Below are 15,156 nucleotides of genomic sequence, written 5' to 3'. Positions count from 1 at the left end.
TCTGTGTATGAGGAGCGGTGACTGTGAGGCCCTCTCTGTTTTTGAGGAGCGGTGACTGTGGGGTCCTCTCTGGGTATGAGGAGTGGAGACTGTGGGGTCCTCTCTGTGTATGAGGAGCGGTGACTGTGGGGTCCTTTCTATGTATGAGGAGCGGTGACTGTGGGGTCCTTTCTATGTATGAGGAGCGGTGACTGTGGGGTCCTCTCTGTGTATGAGGAGCGGTGACTGTGGGGTTCTCTGATGGGTGGCTTTATCTGTGAAGCTCTGGGCCTGTCTTCCAGACCTCCCTGTATACATGAGGAGGACAAGTCATGAACAAAAAAAATCTTTATTTCAATGTCGGGATTGTTACACGGGAAGACGTTTTGTAGGACCGATGATGACCACTGATGACAGATGATGACCATTGATGACAGATGATGACCATAGATGACAGATGATGACTGTAGATGATCATAGGTGACTAATGATGACCATTGATGACCATAGATGAGCAGTGAAGATCAATGATGACCACTGATGACAGATGATGACCACTGATGACAGATGATGACCACTGATGACAGATGATGACCATAGATGACAGATGATGACCATTGATGACTGTAGATGATCATAGGTGACTAATGATGACCATTGATGACCATAGATGAGCAGTGAAGATCAATGATGACAGATGGTGACCATAAATGAACATAGATGACCAATGATAACCATTGATGACTGTAGATGATCATAGGTGACCAGTGACCATAGATGACCAGTGAGGATCAATGATGATGATTGATGACTGTAGATGGTCATAGGTGACCAATGATGACCATAGATGATGCATAGGTGACCAATGATGACCATAGATGACCAGTGAGAATCAGTGATGACCACAGATGACCATAGGTGACCAATGATGACCAATGATGACCAGTGAGGATCAATGAGGAACATTGATGATCATAGGTGACCATTGATGACCATAGGTGACCAATGATGACCAGTGAGGATCAGTGATGACCATAGATGACCATGATGACCATAGGTGACCAATGATGACCATTGATGACAACAAATGACCATTGATGACCACAGATGACCAGTGAGGATCAGTGATGACCACAGATGACCATAGGTGACCAGAGATGACCAGTGAGGATCAATGAGGAACATTGATGACCATAGGTGACCAATGATGACCATTGATGACAACAAATGACCACAGATGAGCAATGATGACCATTGAGAAGCGATGGGCTCTCGGCACACGTCTGGCACATGGAGCGTCTTCTCCGGTCCTCCACCAGGGATCACGGTTTGTATTTGCACACGTAGTGTTTGACCAGCTTGCAGTTGCTGTCATTCCACTTTATGAACTCTGGAAGAAAGAGATGGACGTCATTATTGACCCACCTGGACGGAGCGTGGTTATCTGTGCGCCTTCGCTGTGTATTGGAGGGGATCCAGCCAATGGGGTTTCCCCATCACCTCCCCCATATATGGAATTCTGGGTCCTTCTGTGCCACATGGGACCCCTTCACAGGAATGACCTCTCCGTCCTACAACAATCACCACCCTCATTGGCTGCCTCCCGGTCCTTGCAGGATTCATTACCCAATCCAACAAGTGCTCCGCTGGAACCCGTTCATCCAGAAAAAGCAGGGAAGTTTGGTAATCAAAGCACCCCCAAAAGACAGGCCCCGCCCAGACACCCTTCATTTTCTACGTACTCTCTATACAGGACAGCTCTCCGCAGTGCTCCTCCTTCTTGTTGTTGTCCGGCTGATTCGGCAACCAGGAGTGGTAATTGTACATGGAGCCATCGTTCCACTTCCAGCGACCGTTCTATGTGGAGACCATGGACGAAGAAAGACAAAGCGTCAGCTGTGTGGGGGGGGCCCCCAAATATCCATCTGAGCTGTGTGGGGGGGCCCCTAAATATCCATCTGAGCTGTGTGGGGGGGCCCCCAAATATACATCTGAGCTGTGTGTGGGGTCCCCCCAAATATACATCTGAGCTGTGTGTAGGGGTCCCCCCAATTATACATCTGAGCTGTGTGTGGGGTCCCCCCAAATATACATCTGAGCTGTGTGTGGGGTCCCCCCAAATATACATCTGAGCTGTGTGTGGGGTCCCCCCAAATATACATCTGAGCTGTGTGGGGGGGGCCCCCAAATATACATCTGAGCTGTGTGTGGGGTCCCCCCAAATATACATCTGAGCTGTGTGGGGGGGGGCCCCCAAATATACATCTGAGCTGTGTGTAGGGGTTGCGAAGGTTAATGTTACAGCATTTTCCCTTTTACCCAGCGAGTCGGAATCACTGACTTCTTCTGTGGTACTACCACACCAATCCTATTCCACTCTGCAGCATTGTGTTCCTGACTTATCCATTACAGATCTCTCTCCTCTCACCACGGACACCACGGATCTCTCTCCTCTCACCACGGACCTCTCTCCTCTCACCAAGGACCTCTCACCACGGATCTTTCTCCCCTCACCACGGATCTCTCTCCCCTCACCACGGATCTCTCTCCCCTCACCACGGATCTCTCTCCTCTCACCATGGACCTCTCTCCTCTCACCACGGACCTCTCACCACAGATCTCTCTCCTCCTATCACAGATCTCTCTCCTCTCACCATGGACCTCTCTCCTCTCACCATAGACCTCTCTCCTCTCACCACGGACCTCTCACCACGGATCTCTCTCTTCTCACCATGGACATCTCTCCTCTCACCATGGATCTCTCACCTCTCAGCACGGACCTCTAACTACGGATCTCTCTACTCTCACCACGGACCTCTCTCCTCTCACCACGGATCTCTCTCCTCTCACCACGGATCTCTCTCCTCTCACCACGGACCTCTCACCACGGATCTCTCTCCTCTCACCACGGACCTCTCTCCTCTCCCCACGGACCTCTCACCACGGATCTCTCTCCTCTCACCATGGACATCTCTCTTCTCACCACGGATCTCTCCTCTCAACATAGACCTCTCTCCTCTCACCACGGATCTCTCACCACAGATCTCTCTCCTCTCACCACGGACCTCTCTCCTCTCACCACGGACCTCTCTCCTCTCACCACGGACCTCTCTCCTCTCACCACGGACATCTCTCCTCTCACCACGGACATCTCTCCTCTCACCACGGACATCTCTCCTCTCACCACGGACATCTCTCCTCTCACCTCGGACATCTCTCTTCTAACCACGGATCTCTCTCCTCTCACCACGGACTCTCTCCTCTCACCACTGACCTCTCACCACGGATCTTTCTCCTCTCACCACAGATCTCTCTCCTCTCACCATGGACCTCTCTCCTCTCACCACGGACCTCTCACCACAGATCTCTCTCCTCTCACCACAGATCTCTCTCCTCTCACCATGGACCTCTCACCACGGACCTCTCACCACGGATCTCTCTCCTCTCACCACGGACCTCTCTCCTCTCACCACGGACCTCTCACCATGGCTCTCTCTCCTCTCACCATGGACATCTCTCCTCTCACCACGGATTTCTCACCACAGATCTCTCTCTCGTCTCACCACGGTCCTCTCACCATGGATCTCTCACCTCTCAGCACGGACCTCTAACTACGGATCTCTCTACTCTCACCACGGACATCTCTTCTCTCACCACGGATCTCTCCTCACAACATAGACCTCTCTCCTCTCACCACGGATCTCTCTCCTCCCACCACGGATCTCTCTCCTCCCACCACGGACATCTCCCCTCTCACCACGGATCTTTCTCCTCCCACCACGGACATCTCCCCTCCCACCACGGATCTCTCTCCTCCCACCACGGACATCTCCCCTCTCACCACGGAGATCTCCCCTCCCACCACAGATAACTCCCCTCCCACCATGGACATCTCCCCTCCCACCACGGATCTCTCCCCTCCTACCACGGATCTCTCTCCTCCCACCACGGACATCTTCCCTCCCACCACGGTCATCTCCCCTCCCACCACGGACATCTCTCATCTCACCATGGATCTCTCTCCTCTCACCACGGACCTCTCACCACAGATCTGTCTCCTCTCACCACAGACCTCTCTCCTCCCACCACGGATCTCTCACCTCTCACCACGGATCTCTCTCCTCTCACCACGGATCTCTCTCCTCTCACCACGGATCTCTCTCTTCTCACCACGGATCTCTCTCCTCTCACCACGGATCTCTCTCCTCTCACCACGGATCTCTCTCCTCTCACCACAGACCTCTCTCCTCCCACCACGGATCTTTCTCCTCCCACCACAGATCTCTCTCTTCCCTCCACGGATCTTTCTCCTCCCACCACGGATCTCTCTGCTCTCACCATGGACATCTCTCCTCCCACCACGGATTTGTCTCCTCTCACCACGGACCTCTCTCTTCCCACCACGGATCTCTCTCCTCTCACCACAGACCTCTCACCACAGACCTCTCTCTTCCCACCACGGATCTCTCTCTTCCCACCACGGATCTCTCTCCTCCCACCACGGATCTCTCTCCTCCCACCACGGATCTCTCTCCTCTCACCACGGACATCTCCCCTCCCACCACGGATCTCTCTCCTCTCACCATGGACCTCTCTCACCATGGATCTCTCTCCTCTCACCACGGACATCTCCTCTTCCACCACAGATCTGTCTTCTCCCACCACGGATCTCTCTGCTCTCACCATGGATCTCTCCCCTCCCACCATGGATCTCTCTCCTCCCACCACGGATCTCTCTCCTCCCACCACGGATCTCTCTCCTCTCACCATGGTCCTCCCACCACGGACCTCTCTCCTCTCACCACGGACATCTCCCCTCCCACCACGGATCTCTCTCCTCTCACCACGGACATCTCCCCTCCCACCACGGACATCTCCCCTCCCACCACGGACATCTCCCCTCCCACCACGGACATTTCCCTCCCACCACGGATCTCTATCCTCCCACCACGGATCTCTCTCCTCCCACCACGGACATCTCCCCTCTCACCACGGACATCTCCCCTCCCACCACGGATCTCTCCTCCCACTACGGATACCTCCCTTCCCACCACGGATCTCTCTCCTCCCACCACGGATCTCTCTCCTCCCACCACGGACATCTCCCCTCTCACCACGGACATCTCCCCTCCCACCACGGATCTCTCTCCTCTCACCACGGACATCTCCCCTCCCACCACAGACCTCTTTCCTCCCACCACGGACATCTCCCCTCCCACCACGGACATCTCCCCTCCCACCACGGATCTCTCTCCTCCCACAACGGACATCTCCCCTCTCACCACGGACATCTCCCCTCCCACCACAGATCTGTCTCCTCCCACTACGGATATCTCCCCTCCCACCACGGATCTCTCTCCTCCCACCACGGACATCTCCCCTCTCACCACGGACATCTCCCCTCCCACCACGGACATCTCCCCTCCCACCACGGATCTCTCACCACGGATCTCTCTCCTCTCACCACGGAAATCTCCCCTCTCACCACGGATCTCTCTCCTCTCACCACGGACATCTCCCCTCCCACCACGGATCTCTCTCCTCACCACGGACCTCTCTCACCACAAATCTCTCCCCTCCCACCACGGATCTCTCTCCTCCCACCACGGACATCTCCCCTCTTACCACGGACATCTCTCCTCCCACCACGGATCTCTCTCCTCCCACCACGGACATCTCCCCTCCCACCACGGATCTCTCTCCTCTCACCACGGACATCTCCCCTCCCACCACAGATCTCTCTCCTCACCACGGACCTCTCTCACCACAAACCTCTCCCCTCTCACCACGGATCTCTCCCCTCCCACCACGGACATCTCCCCTCCCACCACGGATCTCTCCACTCCCACCATGGACATCTCCCCTCCCACCACGGACATCTCCCCTCCCACCACGGACCTCTCCCCTCCCACCACGGATCTCTCTCCTCCCACCACGGATCTCTCTCCTCTCACCACGGACCTCTCCCCTCCCACCACGGACCTCTCCCCTCCCACCACGGATCTCTCCCCTCCCACCACGGATCTCTCCCCTCCCACCACGGATCTCTCTCCTCCCGCCACGGATGTCTCTCCTCCCACCACGGATGTCTCTCCTCTCACCACGGATCTCTCTCCTCCCACCACAGATCTGTCTTTTCCCACCATGGACCTCTCACCACGGATCTCTCTCCTCCCACCATGGACCTCTCACCACGGATCTCTCTCCTCCCACCACGGATCTCTCTCCTCTCACCACGGATCTCTCTCCTCCCACCACGGACATCTCCCCTCTCACCACGGACATCTCCCCTCCCACCACGGACCTCTCTTCTCCCACCACGGACATCTCCCCTCCCACCACGGACCTCTCTCCTCCCACCACGGACATCTCCCCTCTCACCACGGACATCTCCCCTCCCACCACGGATCTCTCTCCTCCCACCACGGACATCTCCCCTCCCACCACGGACCTCTCTCCTCTCACCACGGACATCTCCCCTCTCACCACGGATCTCTCTCCTCTCACCACGGACATCTCCCCTCCCACCACGGACCTCTCCCCTCCCACCACGGACCTCTCCCGTCCCACCACGGACCTCTCCCCTCCCACCACGGATCTCTCCCCTCCCACCACGGATCTCTCTCCTCCCACCACGGATCTCTCCCCTCCCACCACGGATCTCTCCCCTCCCACCACGGATCTCTCCCCTCCCAACACGGATCTCTCCCCTCCCACCACGGATCTCTCCCCTCCCACCACGGACCTCTCCCCTCCCACCACGGACCTCTCCCCTCCCACCACGGACCTCTCTCCTCCCACCACGGATTTCTCTCTTCTCACCACGGATCTCTCCCCTCCCACCAGGGATCTCTCCCCTCCCACCACGTATCTCTCTCCTCCCACCACGTTTCTCTCTCCTCCCACCACAGATCTCTCTCCTCTCACCACGGACCTCTCCCCTCCCACCACGGATCTCTCTCCTCCCACCACGGATCTCTCTCCTCCCACCACAGATCTGTCTTCTCCCACCATGGACCTCTCACCACGGATCTCTCTCCTCCCACCACGGATCTCTCTCCTCCCACCACGGATCTCTCCTCCCACCACGGATCTCTCTCGTCCCACCACGGACCTCTCCCCTCCCACCACGGACCTCTCCCCTCCCACCACGGATCTCTCCCCTCCCACCACGGATCTCTCCCCTCCCACCACGGATCTCTCTCCTCTCACCACGGATCTCTCTCCTCCCACCACGGATCTCTCCTCCCACCACGGATCTCTCTCCTCCCACCACGGATCTCTCTCCTCTCACCACGGATCTCTCCCCTCCCACCACGTATCTCTCTCCTCCCACCACGTATCTCTCTCCTCCCACCACGTATCTCTCTCCTCCCACCACGGATTTCTCTCCTCTCACCACGGATTTCTCTCCTCTCACCACGGATCTCTCCCCTCCCACCACGGATCTCTCTCCTCCCACCACGGATCTCTCTCCTCCCACCACGGATCTCTCTCCTCCCACCACGGACCTCTCCCCTCCCACCACGGATCTCTCTCCTCCCACCACGGATCTCTCTCCTCCCACCACGGATCTCTCTCCTCCCACCACAGATCTGTCTTCTCCCACCATGGACCTCTCACCACGGATCTCTCTCCTCCCACCATGGACCTCTCACCACGGATCTCTCTTCTCCCACCACGGATCTCTCTCCTCCCACCACGGATCTCTCTCCTCCCACCACGGATCTCTCTCCTCCCACCACGGACATCTCCCCTCCCACCACGGACATCTCCCCTCCCACCACGGATCTCTCTCCTCCCACCATGGACATCTCCCCTCCCACCACGGATCTCTCTCCTCCCACCATGGACATCTCCCCTCCCACCACGGATCTCTCTCCTCCCACCATGGACATCTCCCCTCCCACCACGGATCTCTCTCCTCTCACCTGCTCAGGGTCATGCAGTCCAATCCACACTGGCTGGTTCTTCTGGTAGGCGGAGATATGGGAGGCAATGATATCGGCTTCAGCAGAGTCCATAACGGAGGCCAGATGTGCTCCATGTCCATATGACTGGCAGTCGTACTGTGAAGAGAGAAGGTAGTCAGAGAGGCCCCTCCCCATCTAGTCCCACCCCTGAGGAGTCACATGCGAGACCATTGTTTCCACTGATCACCCACTGAACATTGAGGACTGAGTGATTCCCATAACTGGTGCAGACAGAGTCTGGTGCAGCTCTGCATAACAACCAATCAGCTTCCAGGATTTATTGTCAAAGCCTAGTTGGATGAGCTGAGGTTAGAAGCTGATTGGCTGCCATGCAGAGCTGCACCGGATTCTGAGTGCTCCGGTTGTATTAAATCCCCATCTACCAGCCGCTGTTCATAGACGATGGGGGAGGGGGGGTTCTTAGCTGGACTTGCGTTTTATTTGTCATTCAGACTTTCAAACACAAGTTAATCTAAGACTGTCCAGAGGGTGACAACACCGCTGTGTGATTTCCCTGCAGAATGAACTGCGTGGTCACCCCCTGGAAATAGACTATTGGCAGGAGCCCCTCTGTTGGAAAGCAATTGTCCCCCCAATGTCTGCTGGGAACATTTCCAGACAGTACAGAGCACATCCTTCTGACTGGTGACTGAGATGGGGCCCCTGGAAAGGCCTAGCAGGGTGTACATGTAAATGCTGGGAAGCTGTGCAGAGTGTAGATGGGGCCCCGAGGGGGAGAAGAGCTGTTCAGAGTGTAGATGGGGCCCCTGTGAGAGGCTGTGCAGGGTGTAGATGGGGCCCCTGGGAGAGGCTGTGCAGGGTGTAGATGGGGCCCCTGAGAGAGGCTGTGCAGGGTGTAAATGGGGCCCCTGGGAGAGGCTGTGCAGGGTGTAGATGGGGCCCCTGGGAGAGGCTGTGCAGGGTGTAGATGGGGCCCCTGAGAGGCTGTGCAGGGTGTAAATGGGGCCCCTGGGAGAGGCTGTGCAGGGTGTAGATGGGGCCCCTGGGAGAGGCTGTGCAGGGTGTAGATGGGGCCCCTGGGAGAGGCTGTGCAGGGTGTAGATGGGGCCCCTGGGAGAGGCTGTGCAGGGTGTAGATGGGGCCCCTGGTAGAGGCTGTGCAGGGTGTAGATGGGGCCCCTGGGAGAGGCTGTGCAGGGTGTAGATGGGGCCCCTGGGAGAGGCTGTGCAGGGTGTAGATGGGGCCCCTGGGAGAGGCTGTGCAGGGTGTAGATGGGGCCCCTGTGGGAGGAGTCAGTGTGAGATGAAGAATTTGGGCAACTGGTTGGTCCCGCCCACTGTTGGGTAGTGATGGCTGATTGGCAGGTTGTAGGTCACACCTCCACCCACTAATCCTCCAATCAATACTGGAGTCCCCGAGACTCCGCCCTCTCCTGGAGTAATAGGAATAAATGGAGCGTTCTCACCTCAGCCTCCGCCCAGCTCAGGGGGTATCGGAAGTATCCATAGCAATTGGCCTTGTAGAAGAACCATCCGGGGGGGCAACTGCTCCGCGCCTTCCCACCTGGAGTAACAACAATCATTACTCAGGGAGATGTATAGAGGGGTAATAATACTCTGTATGATGGAGGTGTGGAGGGGTAATAATACTCTGTGTATGATGGAGGTGTGGAGGGGTAATAATACTCTGTATGATGGAGGTGTGGAGGGGTAATAATACTCTGTATGATGGAGGTGTGGAGGGATAATAATACTCTGTATGATGGAGGTGTGGAGGGGTAATAATACTCTGTATGATGGAGGTGTGGAGGGGTAATAATACTCTGTATGATGGAGGTGTGGAGGGGTAATAATACTCTGTGTATGATGGAGGTGTGGAGGGGTAATAATACTCTGTATGATGGAGGTGTGGAGGGGTAATAATACTCTGTATGATGGAGGTGTGGAGGGGTAATAGTACTCTGTATGATGGAGGTGTGGAGGGGTAATAGTACTCTGTATGATGGAGGTGTGGAGGGGTAATAATACTCTGTATGATGGAGGTGTGGAGGGGTAATAATACTCTGTATGATGGAGGTGTGGAGGGGTAATAATACTCTGTATGATGGAGGTGTGGAGGGGTAATAATACTGTGTATGATGGAGGTGTGGAGGGGTAATAATACTCTGTATGATGGAGGTGTGGAGGGGTAATAGTACTCTATATGATGGAGGTGTGGAGGAGTAATAATACTCTGTATGATGGAGGTGTGGAGGGGTAATAATACTCTGTATGATGGAGGTGTGGAGGGGTAATAATACTCTGTATGATGGAGGTGTGGAGGGGTAATAATACTCTGTATGATGGAGGTGTGGAGGGGTAATAATACTCTGTATGATGGAGGTGTGGAGGGGTAATAATACTCTGTATGATGGAGGTGTGGAGGGGTAATAATACTCTGTGTATGATGGAGGTGTGGAGGGGTAATAATACTCTGTATGATGGAGGTGTGGAGGGGTAATAATACTCTGTATGATGGAGGTGTGGAGGGGTAATAATAGTCTGTGTATGATGGAGGTGTGGAGGGGTAATAATACTCTGTATGATGGAGGTGTGGAGGGGTAATAATATTCTGTGTATGATGGAGGTGTGGAGGGGTAATAATACTCTGTATGATGGAGGTGTGGAGGGGTAATAATACTCTGTATGATGGAGGTGTGGAGGGGTAATAATACTCTGTATGATGGAGGTGTGGAGGGGTAATAATACTCTGTATGATGGAGGTGTGGAGGGGTAATAATACTCTGTATGATGGAGGTGTGGAGGGGTAATAATACTCTGTGTATGATGGAGGTGTGGAGGGGTAATAATACTCTGTATGATGGAGGTGTGGAGGGGTAATAATACTCTGTATGATGGAGGTGTGGAGGGATAATAATACTCTGTATGATGGAGGTGTGGAGGGGTAATAATACTCTGTATGATGGAGGTGTGGAGGGGTAATAGTACTCTGTATGATGGAGGTGTGGAGGGGTAATAATACTCTGTATGATGGAGGTGTGGAGGGGTAATAATACTCTGTATGATGGAGGTGTGGAGGGGTAATAATACTCTGTATGATGGAGGTGTGGAGGGGTAATAATACTCTGTATGATGGAGGTGTGGAGGGGTAATAATACTCTGTATGATGGAGGTGTGGAAGGGTAATAATACTCTGTATGATGGAGGTGTGGAAGGGTAATAATACTCTGTATGATGGAGGTGTGGAGGGGTAATAATACTCTGTGTATGACGGAGGTGTGGAGGAGTAATAATACTCTGTATGATGGAGGTGTGGAGGGGTAATAATACTCTGTATGATGGAGGTGTGGAGGGGTAATAATACTCTGTGTATGACGGAGGTATGGAGGGGTAATAATACTCTGTGTATGACGGAGGTGTGGAGGGGTAATAATACTCTGTGTGATGGAGGTGTGGAGGGGTAATAATACTCTATATGATGTAGGAGTGGAGGGGTAATAATACTCTGTATGATGGAGGTGTGGAGGGGTAATAATACTCTGTATGATGGAGGTGTGGAGGGGTAATAATACTCTGTATGATGGAGGTGTGGAGGGGTAATAATACTCTGTATGATGGAGGTGTGGAGGGGTAATAATACCCTGTATGATGGAGGTGTGGAGGGGTAATAGTACTCTATATGATGGAGGTGTGGAGGAGTAATAGTACTCTGTATGATGGAGGTGTGGAGGGGTAATAATACTGTGTATGGTGGAGGGGTAATAATACTGTGTATGATGGAATTGTGGAGGGGTAATAATACTCTGTATGATGGAGGTGTGGAGGGGTAATAATACTGTGTATGATGGAGGTGTGGAGGGGTAATAATACTCTGTATGATGGAGGTGTGGAGGGGTAATAATACTCTGTATGATGGAGGTGTGGAGGGGTAATAGTACTCTATATGATGGAGGTGTGGAGGAGTAATAGTACTCTGTATGATGGAGGTGTGGAGGGGTAATAATACTGTGTATGATGGAGGTGTGGAGGGGTAATAATACTGTGTATGATGGAGGTGTGGAGGGGTAATAATACTCTGTATGATGGAGGTGTGGAGGGGTAATAATACTCTGTATGATGGAGGTGTGGAGGGATAATAATACTCTGTATGATGGAGGTGTGGAGGGATAATAATACTCTGTATGATGGAGGTGTGGAGGGGTAATAATACTCTGTATGATGGAGGTGTGGAGGGGTAATAATACTCTGTATGATGGAGGTGTGGAGGGGTAATAATACTCTGTATGATGGAGGTGTGGAGGGGTAATAATACTCTGTATGATGGAGGTGTGGAGGGGTAATAATACTCTGTATGATGGAGGTGTGGAGGGGTAATAATACTCTGTATGATGGAGGTGTGGAGGGGTAATAGTACTCTATATGATGGAGGTGTGGAGGAGTAATAGTACTCTGTATGATGGAGGTGTGGAGGGGTAATAATACTGTGTATGATGGAGGTGTGGAGGGGTAATAATACTCTGTATGATGGAGGTGTGGAGGGGTAATAATACTCTGTATGATGGAGGTGTGGAGGGGTAATAATACTCTGTATGATGGAGGTGTGGAGGGGTAATAGTACTCTGTATGATGGAGGTGTGGAGGAGTAATAGTACTCTGTATGATGGAGGTGTGGAGGGGTAATAATACTGTGTATGATGGAGGTGTGGAGGGGTAATAATACTCTGTATGATGGAGGTGTGGAGGGGTAATAATACTGTGTATGATGGAGGTGTGGAGGGGTAATAATACTCTGTATGATGGAGGTGTGGAGGGATAATAATACTCTGTATGATGGAGGTGTGGAGGGATAATAATACTCTGTATGATGGAGGTGTGGAGGGGTAATAATACTCTGTATGATGGAGGTGTGGAGGGGTAATAATACTGTGTATGATGGAGGTGTGGAGGGGTAATAATACTCTGTATGATGGAGGTGTGGAGGGGTAATAATACTCTGTATGATGGAGGTGTGGAGGGGTAATAATACTCTGTATGATGGAGGTGTGGAGGGGTAATAATACTCTGTATGATGGAGGTGTGGAGGGGTAATAATACTCTGTATGATGGAGGTGTGGAGGGGTAATAATACTCTGTATGATGGAGGTGTGGAGGGGTAATAATACTCTGTATGATGGAGGTGTGGAGGGGTAATAATACTCTGTATGATGGAGGTGTGGAGGGGTAATAATACTCTGTATGATGGAGGTGTGGAGGGGTAATAATACTCTGTATGATGGAGGTGTGGAGGGGTAATAATACTCTGTATGATGGAGGTGTGGAGGGGTAATAATAATCTGTATGATAGAGGTGTGGAGGGGTAATAATACTCTGTATGATGGAGGTGTGGAGGGGTAATAGTACTCTGTATGATGGAGGTGTGGAGGGGTAATAATACTCTGTATGATGGAGGTGTGGAGGGGTAATAGTACTCTGTATGATGGAGGTGTGGAGGGGTAATAGTACTCTGTATGATGGAGGTGTGGAGGGGTAATAATACCCTGTATGATGGAGGTGTGGAGGGGTAATAGTACTCTGTATGATGGAGGTGTGGAGGGGTAATAGTACTCTGTATGATGGAGGTGTGGAGGGGTAATAATACTCTGTATGATGGAGGTGTGGAGGGGTAATAATACTCTGTATGATGGAGGTGTGGAGGGGTAATAATACTCTGTATGATGGAGGTGTGGAGGGGTAATAATACTCTGTATGATGGAGGTGTGGAGGGGTAATAATACTCTGTATGATGGAGGTGTGGAGGGGTAATAATACTCTGTATGATGGAGGTGTGGAGGGGTAATAATACTCTGTATGATGGAGGTGTGGAGGGGTAATAATACTCTGTATGATGGAGGTGTGGAGGAGTAATAATACTGTGTATGATGGAGGTGTGGAGGGGTAATAATACTCTGTATGATGGAGGTGTGGAGGGGTAATAATACTGTGTATGATGGAGGTGTGGAGGGGTAATAATACTCTGTATGATGGAGGTGTGGAGGGGTAATAATACTCTGTATGATGGAGGTGTGGAGGGGTAATAATACTGTGTATGATGGAGGTGTGGAGGGGTAATAATACTCTGTATGATGGAGGTGTGGAGGGGTAATAATACTCTGTATGATGGAGGTGTGGAGGGGTAATCATACTCTGTATGATGGAGATGTGGAGGGGTAATAGTACTCTGTATGATGGAGGTTTGGAGGGGTAATAATACTCTGTATGATGGAGGTGTGGAGGGGTAATAATACTCTGTATGATGGAGGTGTGGAGGGGTAATAATACTCTGTATGATGGAGGTGTGGAGGGGTAATAATACTCTGTATGATGGAGGTGTGGAGGGGTAATAATACTCTGTATGATGGAGGTGCAGGAATCTCGGATCGCAGTATTAGTTCCCCATTTACCTTCTGTAATCCGGGTGACGGCCAGCGAGCCGAGAAGCAGAACTGCAAAGTACGGAGCCGCCATGTTACCTGCAAGATTCCACCATGAATACCTGAGAATCTGCATGTGAGGGTCAGTGTGCGGAGAGTCGGGGTGCGGAGAGTCGGTGTGCGGAGAGTCGGGGTGCGGAGAGTCGGTGTGCGGAGAGTCGGGGTGCGGAGAGTCGGTGTGCGGAGAGTCGGGGTGCGGAGAGTCGGTGTGCGGAGAGTCGGGGCGCGGAGAGTTTGTGCGGAGAGTCGGTGCGGAGAGTCGATGCGGAAAGTCGGTGTGTGGAGAGTCGGTGCGCGGAGAGTCGGTGCGGAGAGTCGTGTGCGGAGAGTCGGTGTGCGGAGAGTCGGTGCGCGGAGAGTCGGTGTGCGGAGAGTCGGTGCGCGGAGAGTCGGGGTGCGGAGAGTCGGTGCGCGGAGAGTCGGGGTGCGGAGAGTCGGTGCGCAAAGAGTCGATGCGCGGAGAGTCGGTGCGGAGAGTCGGTGCGCGGAGAGTCGGTGCGCGGAGAGTTGGTGCGCGGAGAGTCGGTGCGGAGAGTCGGTGTGCGGAGAGTCGGTGTGCGGAGAGTCGGTGCGGAGAGTCGGTGCGGAGAGTCGGTGTGCGGAGAGTCGGTGCGGAGAGTCGGTGCGCGGAGAGTCGGTGCGCGGAGAGTCGGGGCGCGGAGAGTCGGGGCGCGGAGAGTCGGGGCGCGGAGAGTCGGGGCGCGGAGAGTCGGTGCGCGGAGAGTCTGTGCGGAGAGTCGGGGTGCGGAGAGTCGGTGCGCGGAGAGTCGGGGC

At 53.3% G+C, this 15,156-nt stretch overlaps 1 protein-coding gene across 1 annotated transcript; it reads right to left on the bottom strand.

Annotated features, from left to right (window-relative positions):
• Positions 1-309: 309 nt before the first annotated feature.
• LOC149430589 (regenerating islet-derived protein 4-like) lies at positions 310-14,506 on the bottom strand. The gene is made up of 5 exons (XM_089666212.1): positions 14,353-14,506; positions 9,379-9,476; positions 7,911-8,048; positions 1,722-1,836; positions 310-1,369 (listed from the first exon to the last, which is right to left on the bottom strand). The coding sequence occupies exons 1-5, from the start codon at positions 14,456-14,458 to the stop codon at positions 1,302-1,304; spliced, it is 525 nt and encodes a 174-aa protein (XP_089522338.1). The 5' UTR covers positions 14,459-14,506; the 3' UTR covers positions 310-1,301.
• Between the last annotated feature and the right edge of the window lie 650 nt (positions 14,507-15,156).

The sequence above is a fragment of the Staurois parvus genome, unplaced genomic scaffold (assembly GCF_062004578.1).
Source record: "Staurois parvus isolate SC_StPar_1 unplaced genomic scaffold, SC_StPar_1.0 ptg002621l, whole genome shotgun sequence".
NCBI classification, from domain to species: domain Eukaryota; kingdom Metazoa; phylum Chordata; class Amphibia; order Anura; family Ranidae; genus Staurois; species Staurois parvus.
The sequence above is the reverse complement of the archived record's forward strand: the minus strand, read 5'-3'. Positions and strand labels throughout refer to the sequence as shown.